Source organism: Artibeus jamaicensis, unplaced genomic scaffold (genome assembly GCF_021234435.1).
Source record: "Artibeus jamaicensis isolate MK-2021 breed Jamaican fruit bat unplaced genomic scaffold, CSHL_Jam_final scaffold_537, whole genome shotgun sequence".
Lineage (NCBI taxonomy): Eukaryota > Metazoa > Chordata > Mammalia > Chiroptera > Phyllostomidae > Artibeus > Artibeus jamaicensis.
In genome coordinates this window covers 1,125,172-1,150,192 of record NW_026522047.1, presented here as the reverse complement: position 1 = coordinate 1,150,192, position 25,021 = coordinate 1,125,172, and the positions used below count along the sequence as shown (strand labels likewise).

Here is a 25,021-nt window from a genome sequence, read left to right as displayed (position 1 = left end):
AGCTCTGTCTAACGTGCAGGGTGTGACCCCTCTGAGGGCCAGGCTGGTGACTCAGGTGGGTCAGGGGTTGTGGCATGGACACAGGCCAGTCCCTGTTCTGGGAGCGTGGGAGCGTGGACAGTGGCTGACCCGTCACCTCCTGGACTTTCTGGGGCAGGAGGAGGACTGGGCCTCATCACTCATGCTCCGGGCTGCCTGGGCCCTGGCCCCGCCTGAAGGCCCTTGAGCCTCCCCCAGGCACCGGTCCCCAACGTCCAGACCTGTCCACCTTGCCTGCCCCTTCCAACCCACCTCTGTGCTGCTCAGCACCAGGTGACCTGGGGCCCAGCTCTGAGGCCCGGCAGGGATTCCAGCTCAGGCCCCTGCCCCTGCATGTGCCCCTCCTCCTGCCCGCTCACTCATCATTCTCCTCATGCACTCACTCATTCATTCCCTCACTCACTCATTCATTCATTCATCCACTCACTCACTCATTCATTCATTCACTCACTCATTCATTCACTCATCCACTCATTCACCCATTCACTCACTCATTCATTCATTCACTCATCCACTCACTCATTCATTCATCACTCACTCATTAGCCGTTCATTCATTTTTGTTCATTCATTTGTTTATTCCCTTATTCACTTGCTCACTCATTCATTCTCTCCTGCACATGTGAGCAGTTCTGTCTCCCACGTACAATGACCAAGTCAGGCCATGGGGCAGGGACAGCTCAGATAAGGTAACCAGGTGACCAGGGACATTGGAAGAGGCCCTCGGAGAGCAGGAAGCAGATTCTCAGAACAGCTTTCGGGCCTCTCAGATCCCGGCCCCCAGCCCAGCCGCCCCCGCGGCCTGACTGCCCCCTCCCCAGGCAGGGCCTTCTGGTCAGGCCCACCCGTGGGCAGTCCACCTCCTCGGCAGGGTGTGCGTCTGCGCAGGAAGGGGAGGCCGGCTCCAGCCCCACGCAGCGCTCACACCTGGGGTGGGGGCCAGGCGACCCGCCCTTCCCTGCCGGGGCCCGTCAGGGCCAACCTGGGCAACGATGTGTGGGCCTCTCCCCACCACGTGGGCACAGACACTCCAGCCCCTCACAGCCACAGGCCCACATGTGGGCTGAGCTGCCTGTCACTCGCGTGGGGCCAGGGGCCAAAGCGGCACTGGGCCGGGGCTGCACGGCGGGGAGAGTCTGTCCCTGGGGGCCGCCCCCGGGCCCGTCTGCAGTGAGGCCGAAGTTGGCCCTCCACGAGGTGTGGAGCCCGTGGCCTCCCTGGGCACCAGGAACAATGGGGGCTGGCTGTACGGACACGTGCACAGAGAAAATCTGGGGGGGGAGGGGTCCAGCAGGAGGACACCTGGGACCAGGATGTGGGGAGCCCTCAGGAGGCCCGCCCCCACCTGGCACACAGGCTCCGGCTGCCGGCCAGCCCAAAGCCAGCACCCACTGTTTACCTGGACGAGGGGGGCCGGGCCTGCCCCTCCCACCCAGGTGAGGTCCGCAGGGCCACGGCTCTGGGGCTACAAAAGCCTCCTGCCGACTCCGGTCCGTCCTCAGAGGCGGCCGCCGGGCTTCTCCCCTTCCTCCACACCATGGGTGTCGGCCGCAGGGAGGTGGCTGCTCTCTGGGCCCTGGCCCTCGCCCTGGCCTGCGCCCAGCACGCAGGTGAGGCTCCTTCTCCCCGCTCTTCCCGCTGGCCGCGGGGCCCCTGCCCCTCTGAGTCCAGGGTGGCCCTGGTCTGGCCCCAGATAAGCTGAGTGTCCGAGAGCAGCTCCCGGGCCTGGGGCAGCCCTGCCCGGCTCCAGCCGCCCACACTTTCCCACTCCTGGGGTGGGGGTGGGGCGTCGGGCCGCAGGGGGCCTGAGGGGGTCAGCTGCAGTCCACCCTCCCTGCAGTGGGCGGCCTTCCCTGCTGCTCACAGCTCGCGGCCCCCACTCCCTGAGCCCCTCGCCTTCGGGGTCCCGGGCTGGGCCTGGTGCCTCTCCTGCGCCCCAGAGGTCAGCCTCGGGGTTCTCTGAGTGTTCTTGGGACCCACACAGCTGTCCCTTGGCCCTGCCCTGGCCTCCTGTGCCTGAGCCCCTGCTCAGTGGCCCTTAGCACCCCATTTAGAGAAAGCCCCTCCCCACTCTGGGCCCCCAGGCCCCCAACCTGCTCCGAGTGTCCCTGCAGAGCCCTGGCTGCCTCCTGACACCTGCCTGTTACCAAATGGCCCCTCGGAGGCCGTGGCACTGGGCGGCTGCTGCCCATTTTGTCCCTCGTTCCCAGCTGGGACCTGGGGCCTGGCCTGTGGTGGGCCCTCATTGTGAATGAGGGGCCGGCCCTGAGGAAAGCAGGTCGGGCCGGGGACCCCCAGATGCTCGTGGGCCCAGCTGAGGGGCTGCTGGAGGAGGGCCGTGGCTCAGCCACAGGCCTGGGCAGCACGCCCTGCACCCGCGGCTGCACTCGGGGGGCAGACCCCGGCCCTCCAGGTGCTGCCTGACCGCTCAGGCCCTGCTGGTCTTCCTCCCGAGGCAGAGCCCACACAGACCCTCGGGGCCGGGAGAGGAGCGGCGCCCCTTCCCTCCCGTCCCCTGGGCACCCTTGGGGACTCTGCCCCACCTATCGGAGTTGCCCCAGCGGGCGGTCCCTGAGGGGCCGCTCACCTTGGGTGCCCCCCAGCCAGCCCCACCGAGGCCGGGACACCCCCACATACACGGCGTGGCTGGTCACCCGCAGGCCTTTACTGTCTCCCCATCGTGCCGCAGACGGGGCCGGCTGAGCTCCCACGTCTCCCTGCTGAGCCTGGTCACCGAACTGCACCTGTGGCCCCTCGGCTGCAGGCGGGGCTGGCAGGCGGCCCCTCTGGGCATCTGTGCCCACCTGCACGGTGGTCCTCATGGCTCTGGGAGAGGCAGGGGGTGAGGGCGCCTCCCCCCACAGCTCCCCCAGGAGCTCGCCTGCCAGCCCTCTGCGCCCGCAGGACTGTCTCCAGCCGTGGGTGCTGATTCCGGCATCCTTGAGATTCTGGGTGCAAGGAGCCCCCACGTGCGAACGCCTCTGGGCCAGGCGGCCCGGGCAACGGCCGAGCAGAAAGGAAGGTTGGGGGGAGAGCTGCCTGCCGGGCCGGTGCCGCTGCTGCCCGAGCACAGGTGCCGGACAGGCCGGGAGGCGACATCTCTCGGGGCAGAGACTCCCCCCCTCAGCCGGAGCTCCGCCTGGCAGCAGGGGGCTGTGCCTCAACACCCCTGTTCCCCCAGGCGACCCGCTCCTCGGGGTGACCATCCTCCCGCCTCTGAAGACCACCGCCGTGGTGCGAGGTGAGTGAGACCACCCCCTAACCCGAGGCTGGGCTGAGGGCCCCGCGTTTAGGGTCCTCCTCCCTCAGGCCTGGGGGCGCCGTCTGGGTGGACATGGGCCAAGTGCTGGAAAGTGCCACCGGGTCCTGGCAGGACCTCCCCAGACACCTGCCCCGTGGCGGCAGCACGCCCGGGCTCAGGCACGTGGGGTGCGGGTGGGGGCGCCCTCAGCATGGCCGGTGCTCCCCCCGCAGCCCTGAACCCGGCCCACAACGGGCGGGTCTGCAGCACCTGGGGCGACTTCCACTACAAGACCTTCGACGGCGACATCTTCCGCTTCCCCGGCCGCTGCAACTACGTCTTCTCCGCGCACTGCGGGGCCGCCTACGAGGACTTCAACGTGCAGCTGCGCCGCGGCCAGGAGTCCAACGCCACCACACTGAGCAAGGTCACCATGAAGCTCAACGGCATGGTCCTCGAGCTGACCAAGGGCTCTGTCCTGGTGGACGGCCGCCTGTGAGTCTGGGCCCCTGGATGGCCTTGGGCGTTTCCAGGTGATCGTGGGAGGGACATGGGGTCACCCTGGGAGTGGAGCCGGGGAGGGTGCACCCCAGGCCCTGCACTTGGCCCCCCGGGCTCCTGGCCACCCCTGAGCGGTCCCCTCCCAGAGCTCCAGGGCCCGTCCTCGTCACGTCCACTGGCGTGCACTGTCCCTGGCATGGTGACCTCGTCCCGGCCGTGGCTGTGGGACCCGCTGCCGCTCTGCCCTCGCACATGCCTGGTGCCTGAGCCGGCCCCTCTCCGCAGGACCCAGCTGCCCTTCAGCCGGGCCGGCGTCCTCATCGAGCGCGGCGTCAGCTCCCTGAAGGTGGCGGCCAGGCTGGGCCTGGTCTTCATGTGGAACCAGGACGACAGCCTCCTGGTGGGTCTGGGGGCATCAGGGGCCTGCGGCCCGGCAGCCACCCCCGGGCGGGGGGCCCTGGGCGAGGGTGGGTGGGAAGGTCAGACCCCGTCCCGCACGGAGTCCCCCTCAGGACCAGGTCTTGCGTCCACGGACAGCGCGGAGACCTCCACGGCCCAGGTCTCCCCTGGGCAGCCCCGGCGCCCCCTCGGGGAGGTCCGGCATCCATGCCTCCCCTGCCCTTTCTGTCCTGGGCGTCCCTGGCGGGCCAGGCGTTGACGGGTCCTCTCGTTCCAGCTCGAGCTGGACCCCAAATACGCCAACCAGACCTGCGGGCTCTGCGGGGACTTCAACGGTGCCCCGGTCTTCAACGAGTTCCTCTCCCGCGGTGAGCCCCGGTGTGGCCGCCCCCCATCCGCTCCCGCCCCGGCCCCACAGCCCTGTGAGGCGGGTCCCAGTCAGATGTCCCCAGCGCGGGGGCACCTGCACCTGCACTCATCGGCCCCCACACGTGCCTGCACTCAGCTGTGCACACACCTGCCCAGACACACCCACTCACACACAGCGTGCACACTCGCTCGCCCACACACGCAGGGTCCTGGCAGGCAGCCTGCTCCCTGCAGGGCGGTGCAGGTCCTCCGTCTCGGCCAGGCCACTCTGACACGCACCCTCACCGGAAGTCACACCTGTCACTGCTCTGTCTTCCAGTCTCGGCCACCAGGCCTTGGTCTTTCGTGCACAACCCCCAGGTTCCCCCTGCTGGGCCCACGAATCCCACCCACCAGGGGTTTTCCCCTCAGGACAGGCCCTGCGTGAGGTCCAGGGCCCCGGCTCTGCGCTGTCCGTGGACACAAGACCTCGAGCAGGGCCTGTCTGAGGGGGACCCAGCCCGCCCAAGTGTCCAGTGGCCCTGGCCAGGGAGGCCAGGCCCCGAAGGCCGGCAGGAGCCCCGGGACACCCTCCTGCCCTCTGGGCTGTGGGCTGAGCTCAGCCCTGTGCCCGGAGGCTCCTCCCTTCCCCGCAGACCCCTGGACGTCCCGTGGAGCTGTGGCTTAGCCTGGCAGTGCGGGAGGGGGAGCAGGGCATAGCCGGGACACCTCAGGCTCCGGGGGCGGCGAGGGCGCCCGGGGGACCCGCGGGAGCCGGCACCGTGCTTCCCGCAGGCGTCAGGCTGAGCCCCGTCGAGTTTGGGAGGCTGCAGAAGATGGACGGGCCCACAGAGCAGTGCCAGGACCCCGACCCCGGCCCCACGCCTGTGACGGGCTGCTCCACCGACTCGGTAAGTCCCAGCACCGGCGCGGTGAGTCCCAGCGTGGACGGGCCGCGGTGGGGCGGGGGTCCTGCTCCCGGGCGTGGGGGGTCAGGATGGGGGAGACGGTGGACCCCGCAGCCTTGAGAGGCGGGACTCAGCCAGCCCCGCTCCACCCAGGGCCTGTGCCAGGAGGTGCTGCTCGGCGAGCAGTTCCAGGGCTGCCGCCCCCTGGTGGACGCCAGCAGCTACGTGCAGGCCTGCCAGCAGGACCTCTGCCTCTGCGGGGAAGCCGCCAACCTCACCGGCTGCGCCTGCCACACCATCGCCGAGTACTCCCGCCAGTGCGCCCACGCCGGGGGGCTGCCCCTGGACTGGAGGGGCCCGGGCCTCTGCCGTGAGTGTCCCCAGGGCCCCCACCCCACCCCGCTGTCCCACCGTGCGCCCCGGGGCCCGGGCAGCAGGTGACATGGGCCCCGCCCTCCTCCCTGCAGCCGAGACGTGCCCCCTGGACATGCAGTACCGGGAGTGCGGCTCACCCTGCACCGACACCTGCTCCAACCTGGAGCACTCCCAGGCCTGTGAGGACCACTGCGTGGCCGGCTGCTTCTGCCCCGAGGGTGAGTCGGAGCCCTGCCCCCGGCGCTGCCGCCCTCCACCCTGACCCCACCCAACGTGTCCCTGGGCCCCGGGGTCTGAGGAGCCCCCGCGGGGCAGGGCCGCCAGGGGCAGAAGGCCGGATCCTCCCGCACGCTCACACGGTGGACTCAGCCCACCCAGCAGCTGCCACACAGACCACCCACCTCTGCAGGGATGGTGCTTGATGACATCGGCCAGAAGGGCTGCGTTCCCGCATCTCAGTGTCCCTGTGTCCACAACGGAGCCACCTACGCTACGGGGGCCAGCTACTCCACAGAGTGCAGCACCTGGTAGGGCCCTGCTGTCCCCCAGATGAGCCCTGGGACGGCCCCCCAGGGGCTGCCCGGGCCTCCCGCGGTGCAGTGATGGGGGGCAGCCAAGTGGAGGAGGCGGGGGGGGGGGCTGGGACCCAGGGCCTCTCCCTGCTCTCAGCACCTGCTCTGGAGGCCGGTGGAGCTGCCAGGAGGTTGCCTGCCCCGGCACCTGCTCGGTGCTGGGAGGCGCCCACTTCTCCACGTTCGACGAGAAGCCCTACACGGTGCACGGGGACTGCAGCTACGTGCTGGCCAAGGTGCGGCTTCCGAGACGGCGTCCGCGTGGGTCCACCCCCAGCCGGCCCCCGCCGGCCCACAGTCTGGCCCTCCGCAGGGTTGCCAGGGTGGCGGGCAGAGGGGGCGGGGCCTGACCACCCTGTCTGCTGCAGCCCTGCAACGGCAGCGCCTTCACCGTGCTGGCCGAGCTGCGCAGGTGCGGGCTGACCGACAGCGAGAGCTGCCTGAGGAGCCTGACTCTGAGCCTGGGCGGCGGGCGGACGGTGAGTGTGGAGCCGGCGGCAGGGGGTGGCCTGGCGGCCAGTGACACGGCCCGGGTGTGGACAGCAAGCGCCAGGCGTGGCCCCAGGACCCTTCCACTCATGCTGTGTCCACCTCTGTGGGTCTCCCCGTGACTGTCCCAGAGAAGCCGCTCAGGCTGCAGGGCCTCCGTGCCCACCGGCCCATGAAGTGGGTGGGAGCTTCTCTGCTTCATGAATCGCATGGGCTTCTACATGATTGAAAAATTCCCCGTCCTTGGCCCTTGGAGGAGGGCTTGGGACGGACACGGCGCCCCAGGGATGCGGGTCCTCGGCTCCTCCTTCCGCGCGGGGTTCACAGCCTCTGGGGAAGGCGGGGGCACCGGCAGCTCTGCCCATCCAGCTGCCGACGCCCCCACTGCCCCCAGGTCGTCACGGTCCAGGCCGGGGGCGAGGTGTTTGTGGACCAGGTCTACGCACAGCTGCCCATCTCAGCAGGTGAGAGCGCTGGCCCCATGCCCCGCGCGCCCGTGCGCCCCGCCCCTAGGACGTCACTGAGACCCCCTTGTCCGCAGCCAACATCACAGTCTTCAGACCCTCGACCTTCTTCATCATCGCCCAGACCAACCTGGGCCTGCAGGTGGACGTGCAGCTGGTGCCCACCATGCAGGTCTTCCTGAGGCTGGCGCCCGAGCTCCGGGGGCTGACCTGCGGTAAGAGGCGCCGCGCCCCCCAAGGGGCTGGAGCCCGCCTTTGGCGGCCAGGCCTCCTGGGTCTCACGGGCGCTCCCTGTCCCCACGCCCCCAGGTCTCTGCGGGAACTTCAACCAGAACCAGGCGGATGACTTCCGGACCCTCAGCGGCGTGGTGGAGGGCACGGCCGCCGCCTTCGCCAACACCTGGAAGACACAGGCCGCCTGCCCCAACGTCAGGAACAGCTTTGAGGACCCCTGCGCCCTCAGCGTGGAGAATGGTACGTAGGCCCACCCGCCCACCGCCAGGGCCAGGAAGCTCTGGGCCTGGCCTCCAGACGTCCACCAGGTCCTGAGGGGGGTCAAACCTGCAACTCACCAGCAGGTGTGTATCTGTTTCGGCCGTGGAATTCTGGATAAAGAGAAATGGGAGTCTGGGGGTGTCCGGCAGGAGCCCGGGGGCCTGCTCGCAGCAGCAGGCAGGGAGTTCGGGGTGAAAGGGCCTTGGCTGCCCCCGACGCCCTCCGCCCTCTGTCCACAGAGAAGTACGCTCAGCACTGGTGCTCACGGCTGACGGACCCGCAAGGCCCCTTTGTCCAGTGCCACGCCGCCGTCAGCCCCGGCCCCTACTACTCGGTAACGCCTCCCACTGCCCCGCCCCTTGGCCACACAGCCGCCTGCAGGGTCCAGCAGGGCCCAGTGTGGTCCGCAGGGCCATGGCCGGTCTCCTGGTGTGCTTCCCCCGTCCTCCTTCCTTCAGTCTGACCCTCACCACGTGCGCCCGAGTCCCTTCAAGCCTCTGGCTGAGACTCAGCTGCGGCCCAGGTGCTTCGGCGTCTGAGGCTGCCGGGCAGGGCTAGACGCGCCAGGTGGCTTTGTGCGGGTTCTGCGGAGGGAGGGTCCCAGAGGAGGCCGGGGTGGCCGTGTGGGGGACGCCCCCTGACTCCGGACGCCCCGTTCCCCCTCCCTCCCCCCACCCACAGCACTGCCTGTTCGACACCTGCAACTGTGAGAACAGCGAGGACTGCCTGTGCGCCGCCCTGTCTTCCTATGTCCGCGCCTGCGCCGCCCGCGGCGTGGTGCTCCGCGGCTGGAGGGCCGGCGTCTGCGGTGAGTGTGTGGGGCAGGCGGCCTCTGTGGGCCCCTGACCCCTGCATAGAGGCCAGGGAGCCTCCGGACGCTGCCCAGGAGGGGGGGTCCACTGGAGACAGGGAGCCAGGGGCCCTGGAGATGCCACTCTGTCCTGAGAGCCACTCCCTTCCTGATGTCCCCCAGCAAAGCCCACAGAAAACTGCCCCAAGTCGATGACCTACCGCGACCACATCAGCACCTGCCAGCCCACCTGCCGGGCCCTGAGCAACAAGGACCCCACCTGTGGCATAAGCTTTGTGCCCGTGGACGGCTGCACCTGCCCCCAGGGCACCTTCCTGGACGACACTGGCAAGTGTGTGCCAGCCGCCAGCTGTCCCTGCTACCACGGCGCCTTGGTGATCCCCAGTGGGGAGTCTGTGCACCAGCAAGGGGCTGTCTGGTAGGAGCCCTGCAGGCAGGAGGGGCGGGTGGGAGGGGCAGGGCCGGGGCAGACCCCTCTGACCACACTACCCCACAGCACCTGCACCAAGGGAACACTGACTTGCATCGGAGGCCACACCCCTGACCCAGGTGAGCCGGGAAGTGGTGGGAAGTAAGGAAGGAGGGGGCTTAGTTATTTCCCTGTGACAGTTCGAAGGTAGACTCCCCTCAAGTTCGTGTGGGGGAGGGTGGAGATCAGTGTCTTCTTTCGGCAGCCTCCGCCCTCTGGGCTCAGCGAGGGGGGTCGGGGGGGGCTGTGGGCACGTGCACGGCACACACAAGCTGAACACACACACGGGTGCACAAACACACACATGAGCAGACTGGAGTGAAGTGAAACACACATGGGGAGCGGGCAGCAGTGTCCCTGAGAGCAGGACTGGGGCGGCCCTGAATGGCTCTCCTCCGCAGCCTGCGCCCCGCCCATGGTCTACGCGGACTGCCGCAACGCCTCGGCCGGGGCCGCCGGGGCCGGCTGCCAGAAGAGCTGCCACACCCTGGACATGGACTGTGTGAGTGACCCACGCCCCCCACGCCCCCGCTGACCGCTGGCGACCCCACGCCCACTCACCCCTCCTGGGCCCCTGTGGAGACCCCCGCCTGAAAGCTTGTCGGGCCCACTGTCCCTGGGGCCCCCCCCAGAGGCCACCGGCTGGGTGCGGGCCGCATCCACTGAGGCGTCTGTCTGTCCACCCCCAGTACAGCCCCCAGTGCCTGCCCGGCTGCGTGTGTCCTGACGGGTTGGTGGCTGACGGCGAAGGCGGCTGCATCGCCGCGGCTGACTGCCCCTGCGTGCACAATGAGGCCAGCTACCGGGCGGGCCAGACCATTCGGGTGGGCTGCAACACCTGGTACGTGGCGTCTCGGGGGGCCCCATCTGGGGGGGGAGTTCCTGCAGCAGGTGCTGCGCCCAAGCTGGCCAGGCCTCGGGCCTGAGACTGTGCCCCAGTCAGTGCCTGGAAGGCCCCTCGGAGCCCCTCGGAGGGTACCCTGCCCTGCCTGCCCCACCCTCCCGGCTCTGGCCTGACCGGCACCCCCCCTCTCAGCACCTGTCAGAGCAGGATGTGGAAGTGCACCGACGAGCCCTGCATGGCCACCTGTGCTGTGTACGGGGACGGCCACTACCTCACCTTTGACGGGCAGCGCTACAGCTTCAGTGGGAACTGCGAGTACACGCTGGTCCAGGTGCGGTCACCGCGGCCCCCAGCCCCCAGAGGTCCCACAGCGCCGCCCACCTCAGCCTGCCTTCTCTCGGGAAGGTGAGCGGGCCACCTTGTCCCCACAGGACCACTGTGGCGGGAACGGCAGTTCCCAGGACGCCCTCCGCGTGGTCACCGAGAACGTCCCCTGCGGCACCACAGGGACCACCTGCTCCAAGGCCATCAAGATCTTCCTGGGGGTGAGTGGGGGGCCAGGTGGGAGCGGAGCACGCCCTGGGAGGCCCCAAGGAAGGCCGTGTTCCCATGCCTCGGCCAGGGTGGCACCAAGGGGCCGGTGGACCCTCTTGGGAGGTCGCCTGGGGTCCCAGACTCTGAGGGCCCCCCTCCTTGTGAAGAGCTACGAGCTGAAGCTGAGTGACGGGAAAGTGGAGGTGCTCCAGAAGGCAGCGGGCCAGGAGGCGCCCTACACCATTCGCCAGGTGGGCATCTACCTGGTGGTGGACACTGAGCCCGGCCTGGTGCTGCTGTGGGACAAGAAGACCAGCATCTTCCTCAGACTCAGCCCTGAGTTCAAGGTGAGACTCCGCCCGCCTACCTCCACTCTCGCCCCGGACTCCGGGGGCAGCGTGGGGTGCAGGGCTGGGGAGAAGGACGGAGACAGGGAGAGGCAGAGAGAGATGAAGACCCAGAGGGACAGGCCGAGACGGTGGGGGGGGCAGCCCAGCAGCCTGCCGGGAGGAGGCCGGGAGGAGGCCAGGAGGAGGCGCTGTGCCGTGCTGCCAGGGTCTTGTGGCTGCCGGGACAACCTGACACACCATCTGGACCCAGAAGTCCAGTCCCGGTGCCACAGGGCTGGCTCCCCGGCGGCTCCTTCCAGGCTCGTCCAGCTTCTGGGGCCACCGGCACCTGGGCTGGTGGCTGCACCACCCCAACCTGTGCTCCCGTGACCACGTAACCTGCCGCCACGTGTGTCTCTGTGCTCCTGTCCTCATCCCAGAAGGACACCCACCCCCTGTCCCCTCCAGGAGAGGCGGGGGCACAGCACAGGTGTCCCGCACTCACCCCTCCCCAGCCAGGCTGCTCCCTGCAGCCCCAGCCCCACGGGCCCCCTGTCTCCGTGTCCACAGGGGAGGGTCTGCGGGCTGTGCGGGAACTTCGACGACAACGCCCTCAACGACTTCACCACTCGGAGCCAGTCCGTGGCGGGCGACGCTCTGGAGTTCGGCAACAGCTGGAAGTTCTCCCCGTCCTGCCCGGACGCCCCGGCCCCCAGGGACCCCTGCACCGCCAACCCCTACCGCAAGTCCTGGGCGCAGAAGCAGTGCAGCCTGCTCCACGGCGCCACGTTCCAGGCCTGCCACGCCCACGTACGCCGGACGCTCCCCTGGGTCCCTGGGGAGGAAGGGACGACCTCGGGGTGCAGGCGCCTCGCTGGGGCGGGGCCACCCCTGGGACTGGCCACGCGGGACCCAGCGCCTGCTGCTCCTAAGCCCCACGAGGCAGGCGCGGTTCCCCAGGAGCCTGCGGGGCTGGGGCCCCGGAATCTGAGGCCTGTCCCCCCCGCAGGTCGACCCCACCAAGTACTACGAAGCCTGCGTGAGCGACGCGTGCGCCTGCGACTCGGGCGGCGACTGCGAGTGTTTCTGCACGGCGGTGGCCGCCTACGCCCAGGCCTGCGGCGAGGCGGGCGTGTGCGTGGCCTGGCGCACCCCCGACGTCTGCCGTGAGTGCCCTTGCTCCCCCGCGGGGGGTGGGGTGGGGGGCAGCTTTGAAAGGAGAACGAAGGGGTGTGTTGCTGACAGACGCGTGGCAGGTGTGGTGGAACGTTCTGGAACTGAAGGGTCCGCAGAGCACCCGCCCCCATCCCCGTCCGGCACAGAGAGTCTCGCTAGAGGGCGGTGTAGCTGGGGGGCCGCTGCGGCCGGAGCCTGAGCCGGCCAACTGCCCCGCTGCCCACCCGAGCCCCAGAATTCTGGCCCCGCGCCCACCGAGGCCTCGTGCGGAGTCATGGCAGGGGCAGCCCACAGACTCGGCAAAGGATCGGGGCACACGGAAGCCTGCAGGGTTGGGGCCTGGGCCGCCCCTCCGGGGCGCTTTCCTGGGCCCGCTGAGTGTGTCCCTGTTCCACAGCCCTGTTCTGCGACTACTACAACCCCGAGGGCCAGTGCGAGTGGCACTACCAGCCCTGCGGGGCCCCCTGCCTGCGGACCTGCCGGAACCCCCGCGGCCAGTGCCCGCACGACACCCAAGGCCTGGAAGGTGGGCTGCGCCGGGGCCTGGGACCTGTGGCGGGCTGAGCTCCTCCTGACCTCTCGAGGCGCCTGTGGGGCTGCTTCCCGGCACTCCCCGTGGCGTGGCAGGGGGCCCAGGGCTGGGGGTGGCGGGGGGCTGTGGGGGCGAGGTGGCTGGCAGCCCGTCCGGCTGGGACTCAGGCCGCTCTGGCTGGCAGGCTGCTACCCCAGGTGCCCCGAGGAGGCCCCCATCTTCGATGAGGACGACATGCAGTGTGTGGCCGCATGCCCGTCCCCACCCCCGCCACCGCCCTGCCAAGTGCAGGGCAAGTCGTACAGGCTGGGTGCAGCGGTGCCCTCGGACAAGAACTGCTACTCCTGGTGAGCGACTCCGCGGCGGGGAGCCGGGGGCTCGGGGGCAGTCTCCTGGGCCACCACCCACTGCCACCTCCCGGGGATCCCTGTGGCCTGGGTTTCCTGAAGGGCCTCCCGGTTGCCGGGCAGGGTGGGGGCCTGGAAGGGGCGGGTGGGGCGGGGGCTGAGCCTGAGCCTCCGAGACTGCAGACAGCTGTCCCAGAGGGGAAGCTGTCATCAGCGTGGGGCTCGCTGGTCACGGAATGGGAAGGTGTGACCGCAGGTGCCCCAGGGCACCCCCGTGGGGCGGCTCCTGCCTGCCCCGGCCTCCGCCCCGGCCGGGACGCCCTGCAGACCAGACTCACCTCTCTCCTCCTGCCGCAGCACCTGCACCGAGAGCGGCGTGCAGTGCACATACGATGCAGACGGTGAGAGCTGGGGGCCCTCCTCGAGTCCGGGGTCTGGGGGTGCCCTCCGCGCCCTGGCCCCTGACAGGCCGCCCTCCCCCCACAGCCTGTGTCTGCACCTACGGCGGGCGGCGCTTCCGCCCGGGGGACATCATCTACCACACGACAGACGGCACAGGGGGGTGCATCTCCGCCCGCTGCGGGGCCAGTGGCTCCATCGAGAGGAGGGTCCGCGCCTGTGGCCCCAGCACCCCCGCCCCCAGCACCACCTTCTCCTTCTCCACACCGCCGATCGGTAGGCAGATGCGCTGGGGGCCGCCCAGGGCCGCCTCTGGCCCTGAGAACCGATGGGGGGCGCCCAGGACTGAGTGGAGGGCGGTCACCCCGCAGTTGCAAAGAGGCGGCCCCCCGGGTCTCCCCCGGGGGTCTGGGGTCCCCCAGGCAGCAGTGGCCAGCAGAGGTGCCCCGGGTTGGCTGGGAGGGGGGCACCTGGGGTTCTGCTGTCATCACTGCGGGCCTCGCCTGACTCCGGGTGTGTCCCAGGAACTTCTCTGAGGTCCCCCCCAGAGAAAAGAGTCCCCAGAACTCTGGCTCTCAGGGCCACACACCAGATTCCACTCCGGATGTGCGTGAGGGGCAGGATTCCCTTCAGTGGGACCCACTCGCCTATTTATTCAAGGCTGTGCCACGGCGGCCACGTGTGGGGCACACACCAGGGACGGGGCGCCCGTCAGAAAGACAGACCCCCGAGTGGCTGACAAATGGGGGGCAAGGACAGGGTCAAGGTGCAGGGCTCAAAGGCCCCAAGTGAAGGCCGGCCCCTGACACCCGGCCCCTCTGCCCCCTCCTCTGCACTCAGCCGCCAGCTCCACGGGGCGGTCCAGCACGCTTCCCAGCGCCGCCACGAGCCCTGCGCCCACCGGCACCGTGAGCAGGGCCCCGCCCACCGCTGCGGGCACGCCGTCCAGACCACAGCCTTCCACAGCCTCCATCGGCCCTCACCCGGGCTGCGGGGAGGACTGCCGGTGGTCGCCCTGGCTGGACATCAGCCGGCCAGGACGGGGCATCGACAGCGGTGACTTCGACACACTGGACAACCTCCGGGCCCACGGGCACCCCGTCTGCCGAGCGCCGAGGGCGGTGGAATGCCGAGCAGAGGATGCCCCGGAGTTGCCGCCCCAGGACCTGGGGCGTGTGGAGTGCTCGCCGACGGTGGGGCTGGCCTGTTACAACAGGGACCAGGCTTCCGGGCTCTGTGACAACTACCAGATCAGGGTCCTGTGCTGCACGCCCCGAGCCTGCCCCACCTCGAGCGGTGCAGCCCCGACCGCCCCACGGACAACCCGCAGCACCACCCCGGGGGCCACGTCCCTGCAGACAGGGGGCACGGCCCCGGTCCACACAGCCGGCCCGAGCGCCTCGGCGAGCACTCGCAGAAGCCCTGCCCCCGGCACCCCCACGCCTGGGGGAACAAGCCCCGGCGCCCCCGGCACAGTGCCGGTTTCAACGACCGCTGGGACGGCGACCTCCGGGGCCAGCACCGCGCCCGGGCCCTCCACGGGCCCCAGCCAGACCCCCTGCGCACAGGAGTTCTGCAGCTGGACGGCCTGGATCGACAGCAGCTACCCCGCGGCGAGTATTGACAGCGGAGACTTCGACACCTTTCAGAATCTGAGGTCCAAGGGCTATAAGTTCTGCGAGAGGCCCAGCCAGGTGGCGTGCAGGGCGGTGAGCTTCCCCAACACACCGCTGGCGGAGCTGGGCCAGAACGTGATCTGCAACAACAGCGTGGGCCTGGTGTGCCGCAACCGGGACCAGCTGCCCCCGATCTGCTACAACTACGAGGTGCGGATCCAGTGCTGCGCGTGGGTGGACGTGTGCACGGACAGGACCCCCACGGGGACACCAGAGGCCACACGGTCCTCTACACAGGAAGCCATGACCCGGCCAAAGACTGCTCTGACCGTGGGAACCCAAGTGGCCTCCACACAGCACAGGAGTGACAGCTCAGTACATGTGACCCGGGGAGCCACCGTCACAGCCGGCACACACCTTACATACGCCGGGACCACCTCCTGCCAGCCACAGTGCACCTGGACCAAGTGGTTCGACGTGGACTTCCCGTCCCCAGGGCCCCACGGAGGAGACCTGGAAACCTACAGCAACATCGTCAGGAGTGGAGAGAAGATTTGCCGCCGGCCAGAGTACATCACTCACCTGCAGTGCCGCGCCGAGAACCACCCCGAGCTCAGCATCGACAGGGTGGGCCAGGTGGTGCAGTGCAACCCCGACGTGGGCCTGGTGTGCCGCAACCGGGACCAGAGGGGCCCCTTCAAGGTGTGCCTCAACTACGAGGTGCGCGTCCTGTGCTGCGAGCCCCGAGAAGGCTGCCCCACCTACCAGCCCGTCACAGTTGCTAGCACCCAAAGTGTGAGGGTCACCAGTACAGCTGAGACCACCTCCTATGTGGTCACAACAAGGAAAACATCTCTGCCAGGAACCAGCTCAGCCCCTGTGCCAGGAACCAGCACGACCCCTGTGCCACGAACCAGCGAGACACCTGTGCCAGGAACCAGCACGACCCCTGTGCCAGGAACCAGCGAGACACCTGTGCCAGGAACCAGCACGACCCCTGTGCCAGGAACCAGCACGACCCCTGTGCCAGGAACCAGCACGACACCTGTGCCAGGAACCAGCACGACACCTGTGCCAGGAACCAGCGCGACCCCTGTGCCAGGAACCAGCACGACCCCTGTGCCAGGAACCAGCGCGACCCCTGTGCCAGGAACCAGCACGACCCCTGTGCCAGGAACCAGCGCGACCCCTGTGCCAGGAACCAGCACCACCCCTGTGCCAGGAACCAGCGCGACCCCTGTGCCAGGAACCAGCGCGACACCTGTGCCAGGAACCAGCACGACACCTGTGCCGGGAACCAGCACGACCCCTGTGCCGGGAACCAGCACGACCCCTGTGCCGGGAACCAGCGAGACACCTGTGCCGGGAACCAGCGCGACCCCTGTGCCAGGAACCAGCGCGACCCCTGTGCCAGGAACCAGCGAGACACCTGTGCCAGGAACCAGCACGACCCCTGTGCCGGGAACCAGCTCGACCCCTGTGCCGGGAACCAGCACGACACCTGTGCCGGGAACCAGCACGACCCCTGTGCCAGGAACCAGCGAGACACCTGTGCCGGGAACCAGCACGACACCTGTGCCGGGAACCAGCTCGACCCCTGTGCCGGGAACCAGCGTGACACCTGTGCCAGGAACCAGCACGACCCCTGTGCCAGGAACCAGCACGACACCTGTGCCGGGAACCAGCTCGACCCCTGTGCCGGGAACCAGCGTGACACCTGTGCCGGGAACCAGCACGACCCCTGTGCCGGGAACCAGCAGGACCCCTGTGCCGGGAACCAGCAGGACCCCTGTGCCGGGAACCAGCGCGACCCCTGTGCCAGGAACCAGCGCGACACCTGTGCCGGGAACCAGCGTGACACCTGTGCCGGGAACCAGCGTGACACCTGTGCCGGGAACCAGCACGACCCCTGTGCCGGGAACCAGCAGGACCCCTGTGCCGGGAACCAGCAGGACCCCTGTGCCGGGAACCAGCGCGACCCCTGTGCCAGGAACCAGCGCGACACCTGTGCCGGGAACCAGCGCGACACCTGTGCCGGGAACCAGCGTGACACCTGTGCCGGGAACCAGCACAACCCCTGTGCCGGGAACCAGCACGACCCCTGTGCCGGGAACCAGCACGACCCCTGTGCCGGGAACCAGCACGACCCCTGTGCCGGGAACCAGCTCGACCCCTGTGCCGGGAACCAGCGTGACACCTGTGCCGGGAACCAGCACGACCCCTGTGCCAGGAACCAGCACGACACCTGTGCCGGGAACCAGCTCGACCCCTGTGCCGGGAACCAGCGTGACACCTGTGCCGGGAACCAGCTCGACCCCTGTGCCGGGAACCAGCGTGACACCTGTGCCAGGAACCAGCACGACCCCTGTGCCGGGAACCAGCGTGACACCTGTGCCAGGAACCAGCACGACCCCTGTGCCAGGAACCAGCTCGACCCCTGTGCCAGGAACCAGCTCGACCCCTGTGCCGGGAACCAGCGCGACCCCTGTGCCGGGAACCAGCGAGACTCCTGTGCCGGGAACCAGCACGACCCCTGTGCCAGGAACCAGCGAGACACCTGTGCCAGGAACCAGCGCGACCCCTGTGCCAGGAACCAGCGCGACACCTGTGCCAGGAACCAGCGCGACCCCTGTGCCAGGAACCAGCACGACCCCTGTTCCAGGAACCAGCACGACCCCTGTTCCTACACCTGCTACCACCCACTCCACACCTGGGACCACCTCCTGCCAGCCACAGTGCACCTGGACCAAGTGGTTCGATGTGGACTTCCCGTCCCCAGGGCCCCACGGAGGAGACCTGGAAACCTACAGCAACATCGTCAGGAGTGGAGAGAAGATTTGCCGCCGGCCAGAGTACATCACTCACCTGCAGTGCCGCGCCGAGAACCACCCCGAGCTCAGCATCGACAGGGTGGGCCAGGTGGTGCAGTGCAACCCCGACGTGGGCCTGGTGTGCCGCAACCGGGACCAGAGGGGCCCCTTCAAGGTGTGCCTCAACTACGAGGTGCGCGTCCTGTGCTGCGAGCCCCGAGAAGGCTGCCTGCTGAGTCCTGCCACCCCCGGTATTCCTTCATCCATGACGTCCCCCCTCACCTCAGAGCCCACCTCCTGGGTTCCTGCTGTGACCACCCTCAGCCCGTCAGCCCCGCCCACCACAAAGTGCTACTGCAGCGTGTCGCACCAACTCTACCCTGCAGGTGGGTGGCATGTGTGTGGTGGTCTCTGGGTTAGTCTGGAGCGCCCCCTTCTCCTGGGGCAGAGGTCAAAGGGTAGGGTGTGTCTCTGATGGCGGCTGCGCCATGGACAACAGGGTCGTTCTGTGGACATCTGGCGGGGAGGCCCCTGCGCTGCCGACACCTGTCCCATTGCTGTGCAGGGTCCATCATATACCAGGAGGCTGACCTCGCTGGCCATTGCTACTACGCGGTGTGCAGCCTGGACTGCCACGTGGTGAGGCAGACTGACCACGCCTGTCCCACCAGCACGGTCCTGCCCACGCCCACGCCCTCGATGCCTGGGTCCTCCCCTTCGGCCCCCGTGCCTGTCACTACACAGGGATGCCCCAGCGCAGTCCCCCCAAGAATGGTAACATCCCCTTCCTGCCTTTCGTGGGGCTCCAGGACTAGTTGGGGACTCCAGCCTCCTTCCAATCAGTCGTGGCTTCAGTGAGCGACTACTGGGCTTTGCAGGCGGAACCCTGGGTTGTGGCCCGGTAGCCAGGAGAGTGGGGCCGGAGCTGAGACTCTCCTGGTTGTGAGTGACAGGGGACCAGTGTGCGTGGTCGATGCTCTGGACACGCAAGATAGCCAGAGTGGGTGTGTGACGTCAGAGCGTCAGAGGCCAGGGGCCCTGAGGGGCCCTGAGGGGCCCTGAGGGGCGTGCCCGGGATGCCGGTGGGCGGAGCCCCCAGCTGTCTTTGCTTCCACAGAGAGAGGAGACCTGGGCCATGCCCAACTGCTCGCAGGCCACCTGCGAGGGCAACAACGTCATCACCCTGCAGCGGCGCCCGTGCCCGCAGGTGCAGAAGCCCACCTGCGCCAACGGCTACCCTGCCCTGAAGGCGGCGGATGAGGACGGCTGCTGCCAGCACTACCAGTGCCAGTGTGAGCAGAGAATGGGGCGGGGCCCGGGCGGGGCGGGGACTCGGCAGGGGCGGGGCTAGGGGCGGGGACTCGGCTGGGACAGCCGGAAGGACCTCCCAACAGCGGGCACCCTCCGCCTGGTGCTGAGGCGGATGAGGAGCGGCCGGTCTGAGCCGCTGCGGTGCCCCCAGGTGTGTGCAGCGGCTGGGGCGACCCGCACTACATCACCTTTGACGGCACCTACTACACCTTCCTGGACAACTGCACCTACGTGCTGGTGCAGCAGATCGTGCCCGTGTACGGCCACTTCCGCGTGCTCATAGACAACTACTTCTGCCACTCGGAGGACGGGCTGTCCTGCCCGCAGTCCATCATCGTCGAGTACCGGCAGGACCGCGTTGTGCTGACCCGCAAGCCCGTCCGCGGGGTGATGACCAACGAGGTGGGGCGCCCCCGCCTGGGCTGCACAGGGGGGCAGGGGACGCGGGCGGCGGCTGACGGCCGCCCACCTGTTTGCTCCCGGCCTGCGGCTGCATCTAGATCCTCTTCAACAACCACGTGGTCCGGCCGGGCTTCGCAAAGGACGGCATCGTGGTCTCCCAGATCGGCATCAAGATGTACGTGAGCATCCCGGAGGTCGGCGTCCAGGTCATGTTCAGCGGCCTGATCTTCTCCGTGGACGTGCCCTTCAGCAAGTTCGCTAACAACACTGAGGGGCAGTGTGGTGAGCCCCACCCCAAGGCCCCTGTTCGGTCTCAAACGCCCGCCCTGTCCCTGGTGGCTAACTGTCACTTCGAGTGTCCATTGGGAGGAGGACTGCCTTGGCCAGTCCCTGGGTGGGGGGCTGGAGCCCCCAGCCTGCAGGGACGCCCAAGGCCCACACCTGTCAACCCTCCACGGGAATGGCCCCAGGGTCCAGCTTCCTGGGGGAAGGAAGCACAGGGAGGTCAGGGGACCCATGGAGTGCAGCCTGGGGACACCGCTGTCCCAGCTGCCCAACTCTCATACCCACCCCAGGCACCTGCACCAACGACCGGAAGGATGAGTGCCGTCTCCCCGGGGGGGCGGTGGTGGCCTCCTGCTCTGACATGTCCCGGTACTGGAAGGTGACCAACCCCGACCAGCCGACCTGCCACGGGCCGCCCGCAACGCCCCCCAAGGGCGGGCCCATGACCCTGCCCACCTCCTGCCCGCCCCCGCCCATCTGCCAGCTGATTCTGAGCGAGTGAGGTTCCAGGGGCGCTGGGCCCCGGGGAAGCAGGGAGACTGCTCTGCCAGAACCCAGGCAGGGGTTCTGGCAGAGTGGTCCTCACCCAGGCTGGGAGGGTGCAGGGAGACAGGGCCCTGCCTCTGCCAGAGGGGCAGGGCTCTCGAGTGGGCTCAGCGACTGCATCCCTCCCTGGGGACCCCCCGGGGGACTCCTGGGACACCCACGATACCGTGTGTGCCTGTGCCGCAGCACCTTCAAGCCCTGCCACACCACGATCCCCCCGAGGCCGTACTACGAAGGCTGCGTGTTCGACTGGTGCCACATGCCTGAGCCGGACGCAGCGTGCTCTGGCCTGGAGCTGTACGCCTCGCTGTGCGCGGCCCAGGGCCTGTGCATCGACTGGAGGGGCCGGACCAACCACACCTGCCGTGAGTGGCCGCCTCCTGGCAGCAGCCGGGGCAGCCTTCCTGGTGGGAAGAAGGGGGCGGACCCCAGGGCCGAGCACACTGGCTTTGGGACAGACAGGAGGGGCTTTCTGGCTGCAGGGACCAGGGGGCATCGCCCCAGGCTGGACCCCTCCCCTCAGGGGCGGTTTCTTTCTCCTGCAGCCTTCACCTGCCCCGCTGACAAGGAGTACCGGCCCTGCAGCCCCTCCAACCCCTCCTACTGCTACGGGGGCAACAGCACCAGTGTTGTGTGCGTGTCTGCCCCTCCTGCCTGTTGCCCCCAGAGCCACGGGGGGGCCCCTCCCTGCCCAGGAGGGCGCAGGGGCCAGGCTGACCCTCTGCTTCCCTGCAGGGCCCTCAAGGACATCAGCCCCATCACAGAAGGCTGCTTCTGTCCAGAGGACATGATGCTTTTCAGCGCGAGCACGGAAGTCTGTGTACCAGCAGGCTGCCCCAGTATGTCCCCTCGGGCTGGGCGGGGCCTTCCACCTGAGCTTTTTGTGGCTGCTGGGCCCATGGTCCTGGCCTGAAGGCCGGGTGGGCCATGGCTGCCCGCAGTGACCTTGGCTTCTGTCCCTTAGGGTGCCTGGGGCCCCACGGGGAGCCTGTGGAGGTGAGTGTGGCACTCTGGACGGCAGGGCTGCCTCTCGGCCTCGGGGATAGGGGCACGGCTATCCCAGCAGAACCGGTGACACTTCTGTGTGTGGGCACCCAGGAGGCCTGGCCCTGTACAGGGACCCCTCCTGCTCTGCTGGGACAGCGAAGTCGGAGCTGGTCATCCACAGAGCCACCTGCCCACCCTTCTGCTGGCCCCTGGGGGCCACAGGCCTCCCAACTGTTTTTTACATTTTTATTTATTTATTTTTACAGGGAGAGGGAGGGAGGGAGGAAGAGAGGGAGGGAAACATGAATGTGTGGTTGCCTCTAGCGCGCCCCCTACTGGAGACCAAGCCTGCAACCCAGGCATGTGCCCTGACTGGGAATCGTACCAGTGTCCCTTTGGTTTGCAGGCCGGCACCCAATCCGCTGAGCCACACTGGCCAGGGCGACCTCCCACCCTTTTAAAGCCCCTTCCCTCAGGTTCCCCTGCATCCCAGACTCTGGAGCTGCCTCTGGGACAGGCAAGTGACACAGGGCCGGGCTCCATGTGCCTCCCTTGCAGCCGGGCCACACAGTCACCTTCGACTGCCAGGAGTGTACCTGCGAGGGCACCACGTGGACCATGAGCTGCCGGCGCCAGCCCTGCCCCCTGCCCCCTGCCTGCCCGGAGCCTGGGTTTGTGCCTGTGCCTGTGGCCCCCCAGGCCGGCCAGTGCTGTCCCCAGTACACCTGCGGTGAGCCCCGGGCTGGGGGGTGGGGGATGGGCCACTGCGCTCACATCTGCCAAGGTCTACATACACGTCACCTCAGGGCTGGCAGCCGGGACATAACCAAGGGGGACAGGGCAGCCCCCGCCCCTGCGGTGGCCTCATGGGCGACTCCAGTGGGTCTGAGGATCTCTCTGTATGCTCCCTCCCCCTCGCCTCCCCCCCCGACAGCGTGCAATGCCAGCTACTGCCCAGCGCTCTCCGGCTGTCCTGAAGGCTCCCTCCAGACTGTGAACTATGAGGAGGGCGCCTGCTGCCCCAGCCAGAAATGCGGTGAGTGTCCCGCCGGGCGGCCCTGGGGACCCGGCCTCGCTCGAGGTACGGCTAGGAGGGGCCACTGGGAGCTGGGCACTGTCTGTGCACAGGAAGCCGGGCAGCGCGGCTGGGGGACGGCAGGGCAGAGGGTGGGTCTGCAGGTCTCCCCTCCTCCCGCACAGGCTGGACCGTCTGCAGTGTGAACGGCACCTTGTACCAGGTGAGGAGGGGCTGAGGGTCAGGGCCCCGCTCTGGTCTGAACATGACGAGGCCCCCAGCCTCAGTGTCTCCCAGCCGGGACCCCGGGGACATGACCCCCACAGAGGCTGTGCCCCTGAGACAGGGCCGCTGAAGGTCACGGGGTCTGGGGTGAGAAGGTCCCCGGGGAAGGAGGGGCGGCCCTGCCGGCACAACGCCCACTCGCTGACGCTGGCCGCCCGGACCCCCAGCCCGGTGCCGTGGTCTCCTCCAGCCTCTGCCAGAAGTGCCGCTGTGAGGTGCCCGGCCGCCCCCATGCGGTCGCCTTCAGGATCAGCTGTGAGACGGAGACCTGCAGCACGCACTGCCCCGCGGTGAGCGCCGGCTGCTGCCCCCACGCCCGAGCCCCCCACGCGGCGCACACAGAGCTCAGGCGCACGTCCACCCCTCCCCTAGGGCTTCGAGTACCAGGCGCAAAGTGGGCGCTGTTGCGGGTCCTGCGTGCAGGTGGCCTGTGTCATGAACGCCAGCGACGGCTCCGCCCACCTCTTCCAAGTGAGTGTTGTCAGCAGGGCCGGTGGGGGCCTCAGGGCCTTCGGGGAGTCCCAGGCTGGGCAGGACACTGCTGCCCACTGACTGGCTGGGGACCCAGGGATGCCAGGCTCAGGCCAGGCCCACCTCAGCCTGCGGGAGGGCCTCGTGAGGACAGCGACGGGGCTGAGCGGCGGGATCCCTGTGGGTGGGTGGGGTCAGGGCCCGGGAGCGACGTCACTGCAGCGTGTGCTCCTGGCAGAGGCTGCAAGTTGGGGGAGGGGGGCCCCTCGGGAAGCCGCAGAGTGGGGGCAGACAGGCAGAGGCGGCTCGCACCCCGGCTCTTGGGGAAGGACTCACCTGCTGGCCCGGCTCCCTGCAGCCTGGTGAGTCCTGGTCGGACCCTGGGGACCGCTGTGTGACACACCAGTGTGAGAAGCACCAGGACGGGCTCGTGGTGGTGACCGTGAAGAAGACATGCCCCTCACTCACCTGCCCGCGGGTGAGTCCCCAGAGCCCCGCCCAGCCTGGCCCACTGCCGACGGGGCCTGCAACACGCGGGGCTGGCAGTGGCGCCACTGTCTTGCCCCGGGCGGAGCCTGGCCCTGCGTGCTCTTCTGGGTGGGCTGCCTCAGCACTAACGGCTCCCCTTGTTGACCCAGGACCAGGCTGGGCTGAGTGAGGATGGCTGCTGCCTCTTCTGTCCTGCACCCGAAACCCAGAACAGTGAGTGGGCGTGTCAGGGGGCGGGGTGGGGGTCTTGGAGAGCACCGGCCAATCCTGACCACGCCCCCACCGCCTCCTGTGCCCCTCCCCAGGGTCGACCTGTGACATCTACCACAAGCTCGAGGTCATCCGCGTGCAGGGCTGCAGCTCCGCGGGGCCCGTGCCCCTGGCCTACTGCAAGGGCAACTGTGGGGACACCGCCTCTGTGTACGTGAGCCCCCCCCCCCCCCCCCGCCCCGCTGCCCGCCCGTGGGCTCCTGCGCGGCAGAAGGGGAGGGGCAGCAGCCCCCGAGTGCCCTAGGCGGGAAGGGGGCAGCGGGGGTCTCCCTGGGCTGAGAGGCTGGGCTGGCAGTGAAACGGGCCCTGTGCCTGTTCGGAATGACCGGCCTCGCCGGTGGTCTCCGCGGGGGGTGACCCGGGAGCACCCCGGTGCTGAGTGGCCCCGCCTGCAGGTTTTCCCTGGCGGCCGGGGAGCTCCAGCACAACTGCCGCTGCTGCCGGGAGCTGCGGGCCACGCCCAGGAATGTGACCCTGAGCTGCGCAGACGGCTCCCGCCGGGCCTTCAGCTACACCCAGGTGGAGGAGTGCGGCTGCGCCGGCCTGCAGTGTGACACCCGCAGCGGCCTCGACCAGGGTCTCGAGGAGGGGCCCCTGAGGAGCCAGAATGCCGCGCGCGGGGGTTGGAGCCGCGGAGCCCCCGCCACCCCCGCAGCCTGATGCGCCTCCCCTTCTGAAGATCCCCCTTCGTTCCCCGCAGTCCAGCTTCCAAGGCAGCAGCCTGAGCAGCTAGCTGGGAGCTGAGCCCCGGATGCACCGTCCAGCCCCCTTCCCTGTCCGGTGCCCAGGCGGGTGGGCAGGGACTCCTTTGGCCGTGGGTCCAGTCACCCCTCCCAGCCATCAGCATTGCGTGGGGTCCCGTCCATGCTGGTCACCTGGACAGGCAATTGGCTGCTGGCCAGCTGCAAGGAGGCAGAGCCCCACCTCTCCTCCTCCTGGGCCTCTGGAGAGGCCAGCTGTTCCAGAAATACATGTGTAGCATTTTGCAAGCCCTGGTCTCTGTGTGCTTTTTAAGCTTGTCCATAAAACCCAGGAACGGGGAGGGGCAGCCATTCATTCCCAGGAGGGAGGGAGGGAGTCGGGGAGGGAGTCCAGCCTTCCGGGCTCTCCCACCACCTGGAAACCCGGCTGTGTGCGTGTGCGTGCGCGTGCACCTGTGCACCCACGCAGGCACTTTGAGCCGCCCCCTGCAGAGGGGTGGCTGTGGCCCCAGAAGCCCCATCACGCTCCCAATTCAGCCCGCAAGCCTGGCGCTGCCCTGAG

The 25,021-nt window shown here is 68.9% G+C and overlaps 1 protein-coding gene across 1 annotated transcript; it reads left to right on the top strand.

Annotated features, from left to right (window-relative positions):
* The first annotated feature begins 1,551 nt into the window (after positions 1 to 1,551).
* On the top strand, positions 1,552 to 24,747 carry MUC5AC (mucin 5AC, oligomeric mucus/gel-forming). The gene is made up of 50 exons (XM_053658244.1): positions 1,552 to 1,648; positions 3,220 to 3,279; positions 3,513 to 3,774; positions 4,066 to 4,180; positions 4,457 to 4,547; positions 5,323 to 5,438; positions 5,589 to 5,805; positions 5,903 to 6,028; positions 6,220 to 6,337; positions 6,480 to 6,618; positions 6,751 to 6,861; positions 7,266 to 7,335; positions 7,413 to 7,550; positions 7,645 to 7,809; positions 8,070 to 8,164; positions 8,512 to 8,638; positions 8,804 to 9,059; positions 9,138 to 9,190; positions 9,512 to 9,612; positions 9,800 to 9,951; positions 10,147 to 10,285; positions 10,386 to 10,499; positions 10,656 to 10,835; positions 11,388 to 11,627; positions 11,827 to 11,983; positions 12,391 to 12,519; positions 12,710 to 12,872; positions 13,230 to 13,273; positions 13,359 to 13,547; positions 14,112 to 15,862; positions 16,141 to 16,811; positions 16,861 to 18,083; positions 18,263 to 18,471; positions 18,815 to 18,989; positions 19,160 to 19,410; positions 19,509 to 19,692; positions 19,986 to 20,193; positions 20,428 to 20,606; positions 20,787 to 20,874; positions 20,977 to 21,080; positions 21,206 to 21,237; positions 21,787 to 21,958; positions 22,163 to 22,264; positions 22,429 to 22,466; positions 22,696 to 22,818; positions 22,901 to 22,999; positions 23,358 to 23,477; positions 23,638 to 23,701; positions 23,794 to 23,908; positions 24,154 to 24,747. Exons 1-50 carry the CDS (start codon positions 1,576 to 1,578, stop codon positions 24,416 to 24,418), a joined length of 10,113 nt encoding a protein of 3,370 aa, XP_053514219.1. The 5' UTR covers positions 1,552 to 1,575; the 3' UTR covers positions 24,419 to 24,747.
* Positions 24,748 to 25,021: the final 274 nt, after the last annotated feature.